At 47.8% G+C, this 13,061-nt stretch overlaps 1 protein-coding gene across 11 annotated transcripts in view; it reads right to left on the reverse strand.

Moving 5' to 3' along the window:
- Positions 1 to 13,061, reverse strand: part of ADGRB1 (adhesion G protein-coupled receptor B1) — a 278,660-nt gene that overhangs the window by 31,389 nt on the left and 234,210 nt on the right. For 8 of the 11 annotated variants that reach the window (XM_088055285.1, XM_088055275.1, XM_088055270.1 and 5 more), the window contains 3 exons: positions 11,075 to 11,141; positions 7,329 to 7,414; positions 1,501 to 1,599 (listed from right to left, as the gene is read on the reverse strand). In XM_088055285.1, the coding sequence (XP_087911411.1) occupies positions 1,501 to 1,599; positions 7,329 to 7,414; positions 11,075 to 11,141 (252 nt within the window). The remainder of the gene's footprint in view (positions 1 to 1,500; positions 1,600 to 7,328; positions 7,415 to 11,074; positions 11,142 to 13,061) is intronic. The other 3 variants (XM_088055296.1, XM_088055291.1, XM_088055280.1) reach the window with 1 other exon arrangement.

Here is a 13,061-nt window from a genome sequence, read left to right on the forward strand (position 1 = left end):
ACATTTGACTTTTGCAACTCAGAGCAATGAAACACTTTAAGATTTTGAGAATTAATTCCAAGTGCTTTCAGGGGTCCAAAAGAGGCAGTCAACACCTATCAAATCAGACCTCCAGGCCTACAAGGTATTCAACTCAACTTCAGCATTTCATAAGAGGAGAAAAAACCCACTCAGAAGTGATTCACCAACTCACTTAAACCACACTCAGTGCTCTGCAGCCTCTGAGGAAAACACTCAAGCAGGTGCTCAAGTGGCTGACAAAGCTGGGTTTTGGAGTCCCTGTCTAGCACCAGAATTACTGGGAATCACCGCTTTAAATCTGGAACTCCAAGAACGGGGCATTAAACAAATTAAACAAATTAAACATGGCTTGCAACAAATGCAGAGTCCCTTTGTCTTCCATGGGCTGCTCACATGCTTAAATCTTAAATCTAGGCATGTCAAAAAGCGCTTTTCAGGATCCAGCCCATCAGCTCCAGGGGTGTTGCAGGAGCCCTGCTCTACTCATGGCCCAGAGAATGAGGTTGGGGAGAGCTGGGGGATGTTGGGGAGGTGGGCAGGGAGATGGGGAGAGAAAACAAACACGGGCTGGTGAGTGCAGGGAAATGGAAGAGGGAAATAAAAAAGGAACTGAAAAGTGAAAATCAAAACCAAAACACAAACGAAAAAAAGAAAGTGGAAAGAAAGAAAAGAAAGAAAAGAAGGAAAGAGAGAAGGAAAGGAAGAAAGGAGGGAGGGAGGGAGGGAGGGAGGGAGGAAGGAAGGGAGGAAGGAAGTGGCGGAAGGAAGTGGCGGAAGGAAGTGGCGGAAGGAAGGAAGTGGCGGAAGGAAGGAAGGAAGTGGCAGAAGGAAGGAAGTGGCGGAAGGAAGGAAGTGGCAGAAGGAAGGAAGGAAGTGGCGGAAGGAAGGAAGGAAGTGGCAGAAGGAAGGAAGTGGCGGAAGGAAGTGGCGGAAGGAAGGAAGTGGCGGAAGGAAGGAAGTGGCGGAAGGAAGTGGCGGAAGGAAGTGGCGGAAGGAAGTGGCGGAAGGAAGGAAGGAAGGAAGTGGCAGAAGTGGCGGAAGGAAGGAAGTGGTGGAAGGAAGTGGCAGAAGGAAGTGGCGGAAGGAAGGAAGGAAGGAAGTGGCGGAAGGAAGGAAGGAAGTGGCGGAAGGAAGTGGCGGAAGGAAGTGGCGGAAGGAAGTGGCGGAAGGAAGTGGCGGAAGGAAGTGGCGGAAGGAAGGAAGTGGCGGAAGGAAGGAAGTGGCGGAAGGAAGGAAGTGGCGGAAGGAAGTGGCGGAAGGAAGTGGCGGAAGGAAGGAAGGAAGGAAGGAAGGAAGGAAGGAAGGAAGGAAGTGGCGGAAGGAAGGAAGGAAGGAAGGAAGGAAGGAAGGAAGGAAGGAAGGAAGGAAGGAAGGAAGGAAGGAAGGAAGGAAGGAAGGAAGGAAGGAAGGAAGGAAGGAAGGAAGGAAGGAAGGAAGGAAAAGAAAGAAAGAAAAGAAGTTGAAATTAGAGGAACTAACATGGCGTTACTGGTGGCTGTGGCCGAAACTTCAGCAGAAGAAACTACTCCACACTTGGAACATTTGAGCGTCATGCCGTAAAGGGGCACTGCCATCTGACTGCAATTAAAACCAAAAGACTGAAACAAAACAAAACACTTCGCTCATGAGCACAAACGTTGAAAGGAAAGGGAAAGAGAAGCCAAAAAGAAAGGAAGGAGAAAAGGGAACCAACCAACCATACCCAGTTTGGGAAGGGAAATGAAAGACAAGCAGGAATTAAAAGTCTCATCTGTACCACTCCAGATGCGGGGAATGGGGGGAAATGGACAACTCAGAGACTTGTTGGTGCTGCTGGAGAGGGTGGAACTGTGTTGGTGAAAGTCTTGCCAGATTTGGGGTGTCCCTCTCTGGCACCCACGGAAGAGAGACCAGCACTGCTCTCCCAGTCTCCACCTCCTTCTTTTTATATGAGTTTTTTGTTTGGTTTGTGGGGGTTTTTTTTGGTTTTTTTTGTTTGTTTGTTTGTTTTTTTAGGGGTTTTTTTGTTCATTAGGGGTCTTTTTTCTGGTTGTGGGTTTTTTGGTTTTTTTTTTGAGAATTTGCTCTTTTCCCTCCTGGCCTTTTTGCTCCAAAACAAAAAAGGTGGCAGGGTTGTGCAGTAGAAGGCAAGAAGTAGGGCTGTAGGGGCTGTGCCTGCATATCTTCTGTCCTAAAGCAATGCCAGGAATAAGTTGTTTTCTCTGAATGGGAGCTGGGGAGACCAGGACAGAGGCCACTCTTTGGTTGCTTCATCCCTGATAAAGGATGGGACTCTTTTATGTCCCAAAGTTAATCCTGAGCTTGGGTGTTTCCTCAGACCCCACACCTGCCCTGAAAGGAACCCAACTGGCTGACTGCCTCTGAGATATTCCTTCTCTCAGATCCTGTTCTGGAGCTGAAAACATCTTTGGGATGGATCCTGACAATTATTCCCACCTGCTGATCCTGCTTTTTCTGGATGGGACCAACCACAGAAACAGCCCACTGAGGGCTGCTGGTATGAGGGGATCTGCTAAAGCACATCCTTGGATTTTTAGCAGCTGTAGTGTGGGAACCCCCCCAGTTCAACTCTTTAGGAGCCCAGAAGCCACATTAGCTTGGCACTGGCCCCATTTCTTCCCAGAATTTAGTGGTTGTGTGCTCTCCCTGGTCTGCACAGATCCACAGCCACGTCAGATCTGGCTTGGAAAACGGGAAGGAGTCTGCAAAACATCCCTCAGACCTCCCTGCTGTGCCTGGCATCAGAGAGGACATGAAACCACTGCCAGAGCCAGCAGGAATGTCATCCCTGGGGTGTGGTGGGGATGCTGCTGAGGGAGGTTTGCCCCAACCAGGAGGGGTTTTACAGCCCTGCCCTGCCTGGGAGAGAGATCAGGCGACTCCACAGAGCATTTCTTAGCTTTGGTGGCTCTCTGTTCAGTCTCACTGCAAAAAGACATCCTGGTGAGCACCAACACAGCAGCAGCAGTGGGCCCATGGCCCCCTTTCAAGTGGCTATTGATTGGTCTTTTCATTAATTACAGCGACATAAGTCATCGTTCCTGTCCAGAATAATGACTAAGGCATCCCACAGAAGCTTTTAGACACAGAGGAAATCAGCTCCTGTGTCCACAGATAAATATCTTCCAGGAAGGATGGTGTAAATCCTGTGAGGACAATGGCTGAACCAAATATAAAGTGGGTCTGGAGAGGCATTAGGTGCACGACCCTTAAAAAAAAAAAAAAAATTACAGCTTATCCCCAAATCTATAAGCCACAAAGAACAGATAAGCAGAGAGACAGAGAGAGGCAGAGATAGGCAGCAAAAAGAAAAAAAGTAGATTGACTTGAGGAATTTGATGGGAAACTGTACCAGAAAAAACATGAATGACACTGAATCACAGAGAACTGGCCAAAAGACCACTGTAAACACACAACTGTAGCTGCTGTTGGGTGTGTTTATGCAGAAAGTTGCAAGCAGTGGGCACAGATGTGGGTGCATTTATCTCCTAGTTCCTTCTGGTTGGGGGCATGAGGTTGTTAATATATTGAATTTCCATAGCAGGTTTAGATTGGTGCCTGTGCATATGAAAGGGCAGCTAATTAAATAATCACAGTGAATAATGCCTTCATTTAATTTAGCTTTTTCTGCTTCTTCCTAAACATCCACAAACAGCTGATGGGCTCATCTGGGCTGTTCACTGTTTGCTGCCTTTTATTGAGCAGCACTTTCCACCATCCACAGCCCAAAGAGCAGGAGCACTGCTTCCAACAGGAACCATTCCCAGAGGAAGGGCAATCCCAATCCCTTCCTGTCTTAATGGAGTTATTACCTTCCTAATCACTCTCTCCCCCCTGTGCTCTGGCCACCCAGCTCTGTTCCACCCCAGCAGGACACTTGCACAGAGATTATTTCACACAAGGCTTTGGGCCAAACTCTTCTTGGGTGGTTTCTGTGATCAACAGAGATAAAAGAAGAGGTTCTCTAAGTGGGGATGAAGTTACTCTCTCTCCCCAGGAGTGGCAGAGGAAGCCCAGAAAGATTAAACTCAGCCTAAACTAGCCCTGGTGAAAATCCCTTATGGTCTCATTCTTCCTCCCTGCCTGCATGAGCACACAAATGCTTCCGGAATAAACGCTGGTTGAATACATTTAAAACTCATTTTAAAGGCTCCTGACATTAAAACATTCATTTTTTTGTAGCAATCCCTTCAGGAGAGCTCAAACACGGGTGGTGGAGTTGGCCACCAACAGAGACTGGGATGGTTTTCTCCATTCCCAGACAGGTTTTGGGGCAGCTGTGGCCTTTCTCCAGCTCTCCAGGTATTCACACCCCCTTCTCTACAGCCTGGCTTTGTGATCCACCTATAAAATCACTGCCATTAGAAAGTCTGCATTTTCTGACAAATGTGACAACAATAATCACAGCTATTTCCACTGCTAAGTACAGGGCAGAATTCTTGTGTCTCAGGTATTATTTCATGAGAACTCTTGGCACTGGTGAATTTGTGACAACCAATCTGTGGAGTGTGTGCTGGGCTCCTCTTAATATCCAACAGCTCTTTTTTTCCCTCAACTTTTAGGGATATTTTTTCTTTTTCACCCTTTTAAAAAATTGTTTTTACAACACTGAACCATACTTCTTGCCTCTGCTAAAGGAAACACAACGTTTCTTTAGACCATCTCCTCAGGTCCAAACACCTCCAAGGCCATTACTCGTTCTGATTTTCTTCAGATCTACCTTCCAACACGGTTCCCAAGCCCAGGCCAGAAGCAGAGAAATAAAGGGAAAGGGGCACCAGGGCTCTCAAAAGTGCTCCCACACTCTCAGCAGGGGCACTTGGGAAGGGAGAACAAAACCATTGAGCACAGAGAAGGCTTAAAAGTGCTGCACACACACACACGGACACGAAAGAAGGGGGGGAAAAAAGAGAAAAGAAAGAAAAAAACAAAGAACATCAGAAAAATGACTTTTTGCTTGTTTGTTTGTTTGTTTTTTGTTCTGTTGCCTCGCAGGTTTTGTTTTTAAAGCCCAGCTCTGAGTGTGATCAATAACCAGCTGCTGTGTATTAAGTAAGGTCACTCCGTGTGCAGTTTGGATTAGGGAGGGGGGGACTCAGAGGCAGCAACTCTCTGCTTTGCTAATCCAATAAACCATTTATTGCAGCGCTGACTTTCAAGTGCAATTACCCTGCTCCAGACCCTGCCTCACAGCCTGGGTGTTTTCCTGAGTTCTCTCTTTGTCAAGAAGGCATCAGCCAGAATGAAGCACTTGCTCGTTAGCAGCTGCTCGAAGCAATGCACCAAGGTCACTTCTTTGCGTATTTTTCAACCCAGCAGCAGCTGTTATCTCTGATCATCCAAATCTCTGGTTTTATGGCCATGGCACTGCCCAGGCACCAAAATTCCCCTTTGCTGCACCCAGGGACCCCAAGGCTTGGCCATGTCAACACTGCTGATAAACCACGAGTTTAAACAGGTCCCTGGAATTTCTTCCAAAATCGTTAAAGTTGGAAAAGAACTCCAAGATCGAGTCCAACCTTTGACCAAACCCCTCCATGGCCACTAAACTCCATCACAAAGTGCCAGGTCCGCTTGTTTTTGGAGCATTTCCAGGGATGGTGACTGCACCACGTCCCCAGGCAGCCTGTTCCAAAGCCTGGTCATCCTTTCAGGGATGAAATTCTTCCATTTATCCAACCTGGACCTCCCCTGGTGCAGCTTGAGGCCATTTCCCTTTGTCCTGGGAGCAGATTCCAGCCCTCACCTCACCACATCACTCCCTATTTCAGGGAGCTGCAGAGAGTGATGAGGTCTCACCTGTGCCTCCTTTTCTCCAGGCTGAGCCTCCCCTGATGCCTCAGCAGCTCCTGGTGTTCCAGACCCTTCCCCAGCTCTGTTCCCTTCTCTGGACACGCTCCAGCCCCTCAAGGTCTTTCCTGGAGTGAGTGGCCCAAAACTGAACATGGGATTTGAGGTGCTGGATAAGAATTTGCCTCTACCCTGGGTTTTGCCTCCACCACTCCATTAAAAACCACTTTCACCCCAGCTGGTCCATAGTGCAGTGTCAGGAATACTGAACCTCATCCACAATATCCACCCCTGCCCTCTGAGACCCAGTGGAGACCCTTTCTTCCTCCACTTTTACAGACAGGATATATCCATGTGTCCTGTGCTTTCTCCACCAGACTCCAAAGGTTTCAAACTCTGCCTCCATGCAGAGGTACCAGAACGAGCTCTTGCTCTCCTCATCTCTTTGTAAACAACTTCCTCCTTCCAGAATGCAGCTGTTACCCACAGTGATAAATCAAATTCCTGCAGTGAACAACTGGGAGTAGAGATCCCTGCCTTTCCCAGCAGCAGGTAAAGGACAGAGCTCCTCTGACTGCAACAACAAGCCAAGGAAGGCAGAGGAAAATAACATCAGCCAGGCCGATCTGGGCATCTGATGAGAGCCAGAGTGTCAGCCTGCCATTTCTGTCCCTTGCTCAGAGCACAGCACAGCTCAAGGATAAAATCAGAGCAGGCTGCTGGCTTGCTCCTAGAAATGGAGAGGAGAGGGGCCCTCATCCTGCTGGGGGTGTTGGCAATGGAAAAACAGACACTGACAAAATTTTGGGAATAACCCAAGAGAGAACCCTGCCTGGGAGCTGCTACCCCTGCCAAACCCCTGGGAGACACCAGGGTAGGGAGAAACGTGGAGTCAGCTCTTGAATTTATACTCCAAAGGAAACCAGGTAATACAAATCCTCTGGACTGAGGGATGGAGGCTGTGGAGAAGATAAAGAACCTCAGGGGGCAGCAGAATTTTCTCTCGCAGCAGAGGTTCTGCAGTCACCTGTCCTACTGCATCCATCTGCTGCTCTGCTCTCTGCCAGACCTCCAGGATCCATTCCCTTCCATCACACACCTCTGCTGTCCCTGAGACACCTCTGAGACACCTGCCAGCCTTCAGACATGACCCCTCTGTCACCCAGCCCATGCCACACTCAGCAGTTCTGAGTCTCTCTGCTGTCTCTAGGAGTTAGTGACCACTTTGCTCTCCCTCATTTCTGGGAGGATGCATCAGCCTGGCCTGAAGCCATTTTAACAAAGAGATGAACTTTTATCCTTCCTCCACAGCAACACAGGGCTGCTTCTTGGATTTTTGTGTCCTGCTGCACTGAATGACAGGGCAAAGACATTAAATCAAGTGGTTTTTTTCCATTCATTTTGTTTAAATCTGTTCCTGCATTTTGTTTGCATCCGCTGCCTGGTTATTGATCACAACCTTGGGTATTTTTGGTTTTTATTTTCACTCTTTACTTAGATGTATTGATAAGGCATACCCTGCCCGTTCCTTCAGTTTCTTATCTGTTATTCCATCTTTGGATACAAGTTTGTTAAAAACCAGAATGCCAATAACCATGTTCACCTGTCAAAAGAGAAACAACACACAAGTTTTGTTCTCAAGCCGGTCAGGTCAAACTCGGTAACACAGAAGGGTTTCCTCCCAAATCCAGGTCCCGCTTCTGCAGGCCACCACCCCTCGTGTCCCCTGTCCCCACCTGTCCCACCTCCCCTGGCCGTGCATCAGTGAGTCCAGGACAGCAGAATGCAGCTGGCAGCAGATCAAAGAGGTTGGAGAATCAAAAAGATTGGAAAAGACCCCAAATATCATCAAGTCCAACCCTCAATCAGGTCTCCATGAAGCAGGAGAGACTGGGAATTTCTCAGATTGTTGCAGAGCTGTTTGAACCCCAGCATTGCTTGGGGTCCAGCAAGGAAAACTCCAGTCATGGCAACAATTTTTTGGGCTAATCCAAATGATTGTGGGCAGTACAGAGAAGAGCAGTGGGTTGACATTGTCTGCTTCCCAAAGAACCTTCTGGAGTCAGCGCTGCCCCAGCAGCAGCATTAAGAGAACACAGACAACGTGTCACAGTTCCTTCCTGGTGAATCAGCACTGCTGCTCTCGAAATAAGAGGTGGAAGGGCACTGGAGCAAGTAGAAACATCATGTGCTCTGGTGGGATGTCTTGGGAGATACTGCAGATGGCACAGCAGAGAGAATTCCCCCCAAAAATCGGTGTGCAATACAATTCCATGCAGTCTGTTTTCCTCAGGGCGAGAGCAGGGATGTCTGTGTCCATCAGATACAAAAATCCACAGTGAAATAAGGGCTGGGAAGAGCTGAGATCCTGCAGAGTGACCCCAAACTCCTTCCTGTGCCTTCCCAACTGCATCCACTGCTGCCAGCTGCATCTGCTTTACAAACCCCATCTGCACCTCTTCAACATGTTAGTGACACACCAGCCCCAGCCCCGGCGTGGAGGCACGGCACTGATGGTGGAAAAAGGTGACATTCTCCTGGTTTTGCTGTCAGTGGAACAGCTGGTGGTGGTAGAAACTTGTGGTCAATGCCGTTTTGCATGTGGGGCTTGCAGGGAAACGTTTCAAGGCCAAATTCAGAGATAAATTCACGTGACTTTATGTGTTGGTGAGTTTAAGAGATCCTAGGAGGAGCCTGACCCAAAGGAAAGGACCAAACCTCTAATTGCCTAAATCATCCTTTAAAACAACCATCAGTCTTTCTGCTGTTTCCACCAGCTCACTGATGTGAAGCCCACAGCTGGGGATCCATGGAAAAGCTCGTAAATTGTGATTATTTTTGTTTGCATCAGCTGCTGGGTCAGTGGGCAGCTGAGACCATTTCTAGAGTACACCATGGTGTTGATTTAGAGAAACAATGCTGGCAAGTCAGGCACAGTGACACTGCCAAGGATCAGCAGGAAATCAAAGCCTGGTTATGAGCCTGGAAAGAGAGGGAGCACTTTTAAATGACTGATCACTGTGGAGGAGCTGATAAGTGCAAGAAAGGCTTTTCCTTAAGGTGCAGCCAGGACGGAGAAAAGGTGGGGCTGAAGTGTGGCTGGATCACTCCTGGCCAAAGTATGCGTCCTCATTCCTAAGGAGCAGGGGAGACAATAAACAGCAGTTCTGCACTGGTTTTAATCAGTCAATCAATCAATCAATCAATCAATCAATCCAGTACACTGATCACCATGATCAGCATCCTGCTCTGATCCTAGCTCCACTTCTTAGGAAGGAAATCAGGGATACAAGACGGATGTTTATCCAGGAATGTGCAGGGCAGCTTTACTCCATTGTCTCTGAGATAACATCCAGGAGCAAAGCCTCAAGTCAGAGGTTCCTGGAGACAACCACCACCTGACCACTGATGAGCCTGTCCTGATTTCATTCCATGAGCCTCCCCCTGCCTTCAGCCTGCACACAACCATCACCAGGCTGCTCCATGTGAGCTGGGCGAGCAGAACTGCTTCCAACAGCTCTGTGCTTAAGGTAGATCAGGATTTTTAAGAATAAAGGTCAAACCTTTATCCTCAAAACCTGCAGCTGTTCGGTGTCAGTGGCCTGAGTTATGAACATTGCTGAAGCTGCAGGCTGACCACCTTCAGAGTATTATCAACTTTTTGAGCTCACTTGTTTGCAGGTTCCCATTTATAAAAAGGCTTTCCATGCTTCTCCTTCCCTAAGCTCTTTGGTGTCTCTACCAGGGCAATATTCATTTGTCCCTTTGGCCAGGAGCGAGTCAGGGAGTCTAAATGAGGTGTGTGGCCTCTCTCTTGGTGGTGATCAGGGCCGGACACCCCCAGAAGCGATTCACCACTTCCAAATATCCACTGCAGGAACCACCATTTGCATGTGCTGACCCCCCTGCAAGGACATCTCATTTCCTCAGCTTGATGGTGAGGGAAAACTGAGCTGGCAAACAGAAGCAGGCTCCTGTGTTTTCCTCACACTTTGAAAGTGCGAATGAAAAAGAGAAGTATCACTTCCCTTGCTGCTGGCACAACAAAAGCGAGGTGGTTTGAGGCAGCAGAGTGACTCTGGGCACTACCAAAGCTTCCTCCCTCCGAATCACTGTGTCACAACCCCGCATGAAAGACCTCAACTCAAACCAGTTTTGATTTCTTGCAGAGGAGGGGCCACTGCTGGCTTTTCTCTTTGTCACCATGATGAAACGATGGCACCAAGGTGGTTTGATGTGCAGTGACAGCGCTGAGAATAGAGGCAGCAGGAGCTTTTGTGGAGTTATTCTCCTGTAAGCTCCTGCTGCGGGGCATTTCATCCCCCAGGCACTGCACGAAACAAAAGCCTGAACTGAAAAAGGAATTGTGAGTGTCAACAACCCCATTCCTGCAGGACTCTCCAGGGCTCTGGAGCCTCAGAGGGCATGAAGCTCCTCCACTGGATAAAACAGTGGGCTGGACAGAAACTGCAGAAAGATGTGGGGGCTCAAATGTGGCTTTAAACCCATGGGAAACTGCTGCAGGAGGGATTTCCTGGAGGAACAGCAGTTCTCAGATTCTTTCAGCCCTGAGGTTTATCATGGCTTCAGCAGCAGGGAAGGAATGTCACCTCGAGTGACACCTTAAACTCAAATAATGGATGGCCAAGGTTGGTGTTGGGGCTGTCTTGAAGCCAGGGGTGATGGGACAGATGAACAGACTCCTCATGAAGGAGCTGGAGTTTGGGAATGACCACTTTAACCCTGCCATCTCTTTGAATTCAAAGCAAACATGAAATTTTTAGGGTCATTAGGGACCCCCCCCAGCACCGATTTGAAGATTTCAGTTTCTACTGCAAACAAGGAAATCTGCTCACATGCACTGGCCTGGAATGGACCAGGAATAAAAGCTGGCTGTGAGGGCACAGCCCGGTCTGAAAACCACCAGGAACAGCAATTTCTGAAGGAGTCAGTGTCAGAGTTTTCCACCATCTTCCTGCACTTCCACCCAGACAGAGCAAAACCAAGGTAAAACATTAATCAGATGTTAGGGGGCTCCTGTGAGGACAGAGGTGGAAGGCTGAGAGCTGAGGCACATTATATTTCAGAATCCACCCCATCCCAAATTGTTGGCTTTGCTCGCTATTCCTGAAGGAGGAAGCTCTTCAAAACACAAGTGGAAATAAAGAGGGGCATTCTTGGGTTGAAAGAACAAGGGAATTGGTGTAAGATACAGAGGAGAAAAAAATAAAAAATAAAAAATCTTTCAGACAAGCTTAAATACCAAAACGACAGCAGCCGCCGGTCCCACGAAGGCATAGAGGAGTCCTCCCTCTAATGACAGCCAGCAGCTGGAAAATGAAGAGAGAAGATAAAGTCACCCAGTGGCAAATGTCCCCAACAGGCACATGCTGGCTTCTTCCCTTTGCCTGCAGAGCTCAGCCTGGGAGGTGACACCCCATGGCAAAAAATAATAATAAAAAAAAATCTCAGGCTTTAAATCAAGCAAGTTTTGCTTCCCCTTTCTCCAGAACTTGCATAAAGGCTCCTCTGCCTGGGGACCTGCCCGCAGGATGGCATTTGACAGGGGAATTCATGCAAAATTAAGGACAGTGCTCTGTTTCAGACCAGGTCCTGGAAGCAGCTGCAGCATTTTGCTGGCGAGATGATGCTCTTGTCCTACTTACGTGGGAGAAAGAGTGGAAATTGTCCCCTGTTTATTTGCTGACCCCTGTGTCTTCCAGGGGCACAGGACATTCCTTCCCTCCCTTTGAGATTGCCTCCATGGGGAAATTTAACAACACAGCAGCAAGGTGGGAATTCACAGCATTCCCTGAGTGGAATTTCTTATGGAATGAGCTGAATGTGAGGTGTGTGGTGCCTCTTCTGGAGACCAGTTTGTTCCTTTTCCCTCACACCACATAGGACATCTCCCTTCTGCACTGACCAGATGTGGAATTTGGGCTCCTGAAATGCCTGGTGCCTTCTCAAACTGAGGGGGCTCTCATTGGAGACCTCTTGGTTGTGGAAGTGCCCAAGGCCAGGCTGGACAGGGCTTGGAGCAGCCTGGGATAGTGGGAGGTGTCCCTGCCTCTGGCAGAGAGTTGGAATGAGATCACCTTGAAGGTCCCTTCCAACCCAAACCATTCTCTGATTGTTTTTCAGGTTTGACTGTGAAGTCAGGAAGGAAACACTTCTTTTTATCCCTGTGAAAGGATGAGCAGAGCACCTGTGAAATCTCTACCCTTGGAGACACTCAAAAGCCACCTGGGCACAGCCCTGGGGCAGCCACCTCCAGGTGACCCTGCTTGAGCAGGTGGTTGGACCAAAAAATCCTGAGGCCCTGAGACAGCCATGAACATCCCCAGCAGCACTGGAGATGAAATTTCCTTTTTTTTTTTATATTTTATTTTTTTATTTTTTTTTTTGTGTGGAATCCAGCAATTCAGGGCATGGACACACAAATTAAGTGCTCCAGGGCAGGAGAGGATGGGAATTTACACCGCGTCAGCAGCCCCTGGGAAAGTTTGCACGCTTTAACAGGGCAGAACCCTGGAGAAAATGTGGGATGGAGTAATCCTGTTTCAGCAGAAAATGACCGTGCACTCACCACAGGAGAAGAGCAGGAAACCACAATGGAGAGGGAACTTTCTCCAAGCTCTTAACTCAGCTCACCCTGCAGTAATTCGCCTGCCGTGCCCTCAGCAAGATGCTCTCATCCTGCATCAGGAGCAAACTGATGCTCCCAGGAAACAAAACAAAGCCTTCCTGGAAACGTTTTAGCTTTGTTGATCAGCCTCATATTTATTTTTTATTTTTTTTAATTAAATCTCAGTTAATTTTAAATTAAATTTTACATTTAATTAATTAAATTTAAAATTTTTAGTTTTTAATTTTAAATTGTCAATTTCTTTTTCACCCCAAAAAACAAGGAACATTTCTGAAAAGGCACCCCAAAAAGGGAAGTATTTCAAACTGAGAACTAAAAGTAGGATATTCTGGTTTTCTCCAAGGTCTGAATCTTGTTTATGTCTAAATTAAACCTGTAATGTGCTAACTTAATCAATTCTGATTTCTTCCTGATAGCAAGTTGCTCTGTCACAAGCTGTCTGAGCAGCTGTAATGATAAAATGAATAATCAGCTGAGGAGGGAGGGAGTAAAAACGAAGCTTTGGAGCTCTGTAATGACTGGAGGTCTCCCTAAATGCAAGAGGATGGCTGCCAAATCCCAGTCCTTGTCCAAACCTTTTTATCCAACGCTCTCATCCTGA

The sequence above is a fragment of the Pseudopodoces humilis genome, chromosome 1, assembly GCF_049639895.1.
Source record: "Pseudopodoces humilis isolate 2021_Gansu_Grassland_sample_001 chromosome 1, ASM4963989v1, whole genome shotgun sequence".
NCBI classification, from domain to species: Eukaryota; Metazoa; Chordata; class Aves; order Passeriformes; family Paridae; genus Pseudopodoces; species Pseudopodoces humilis.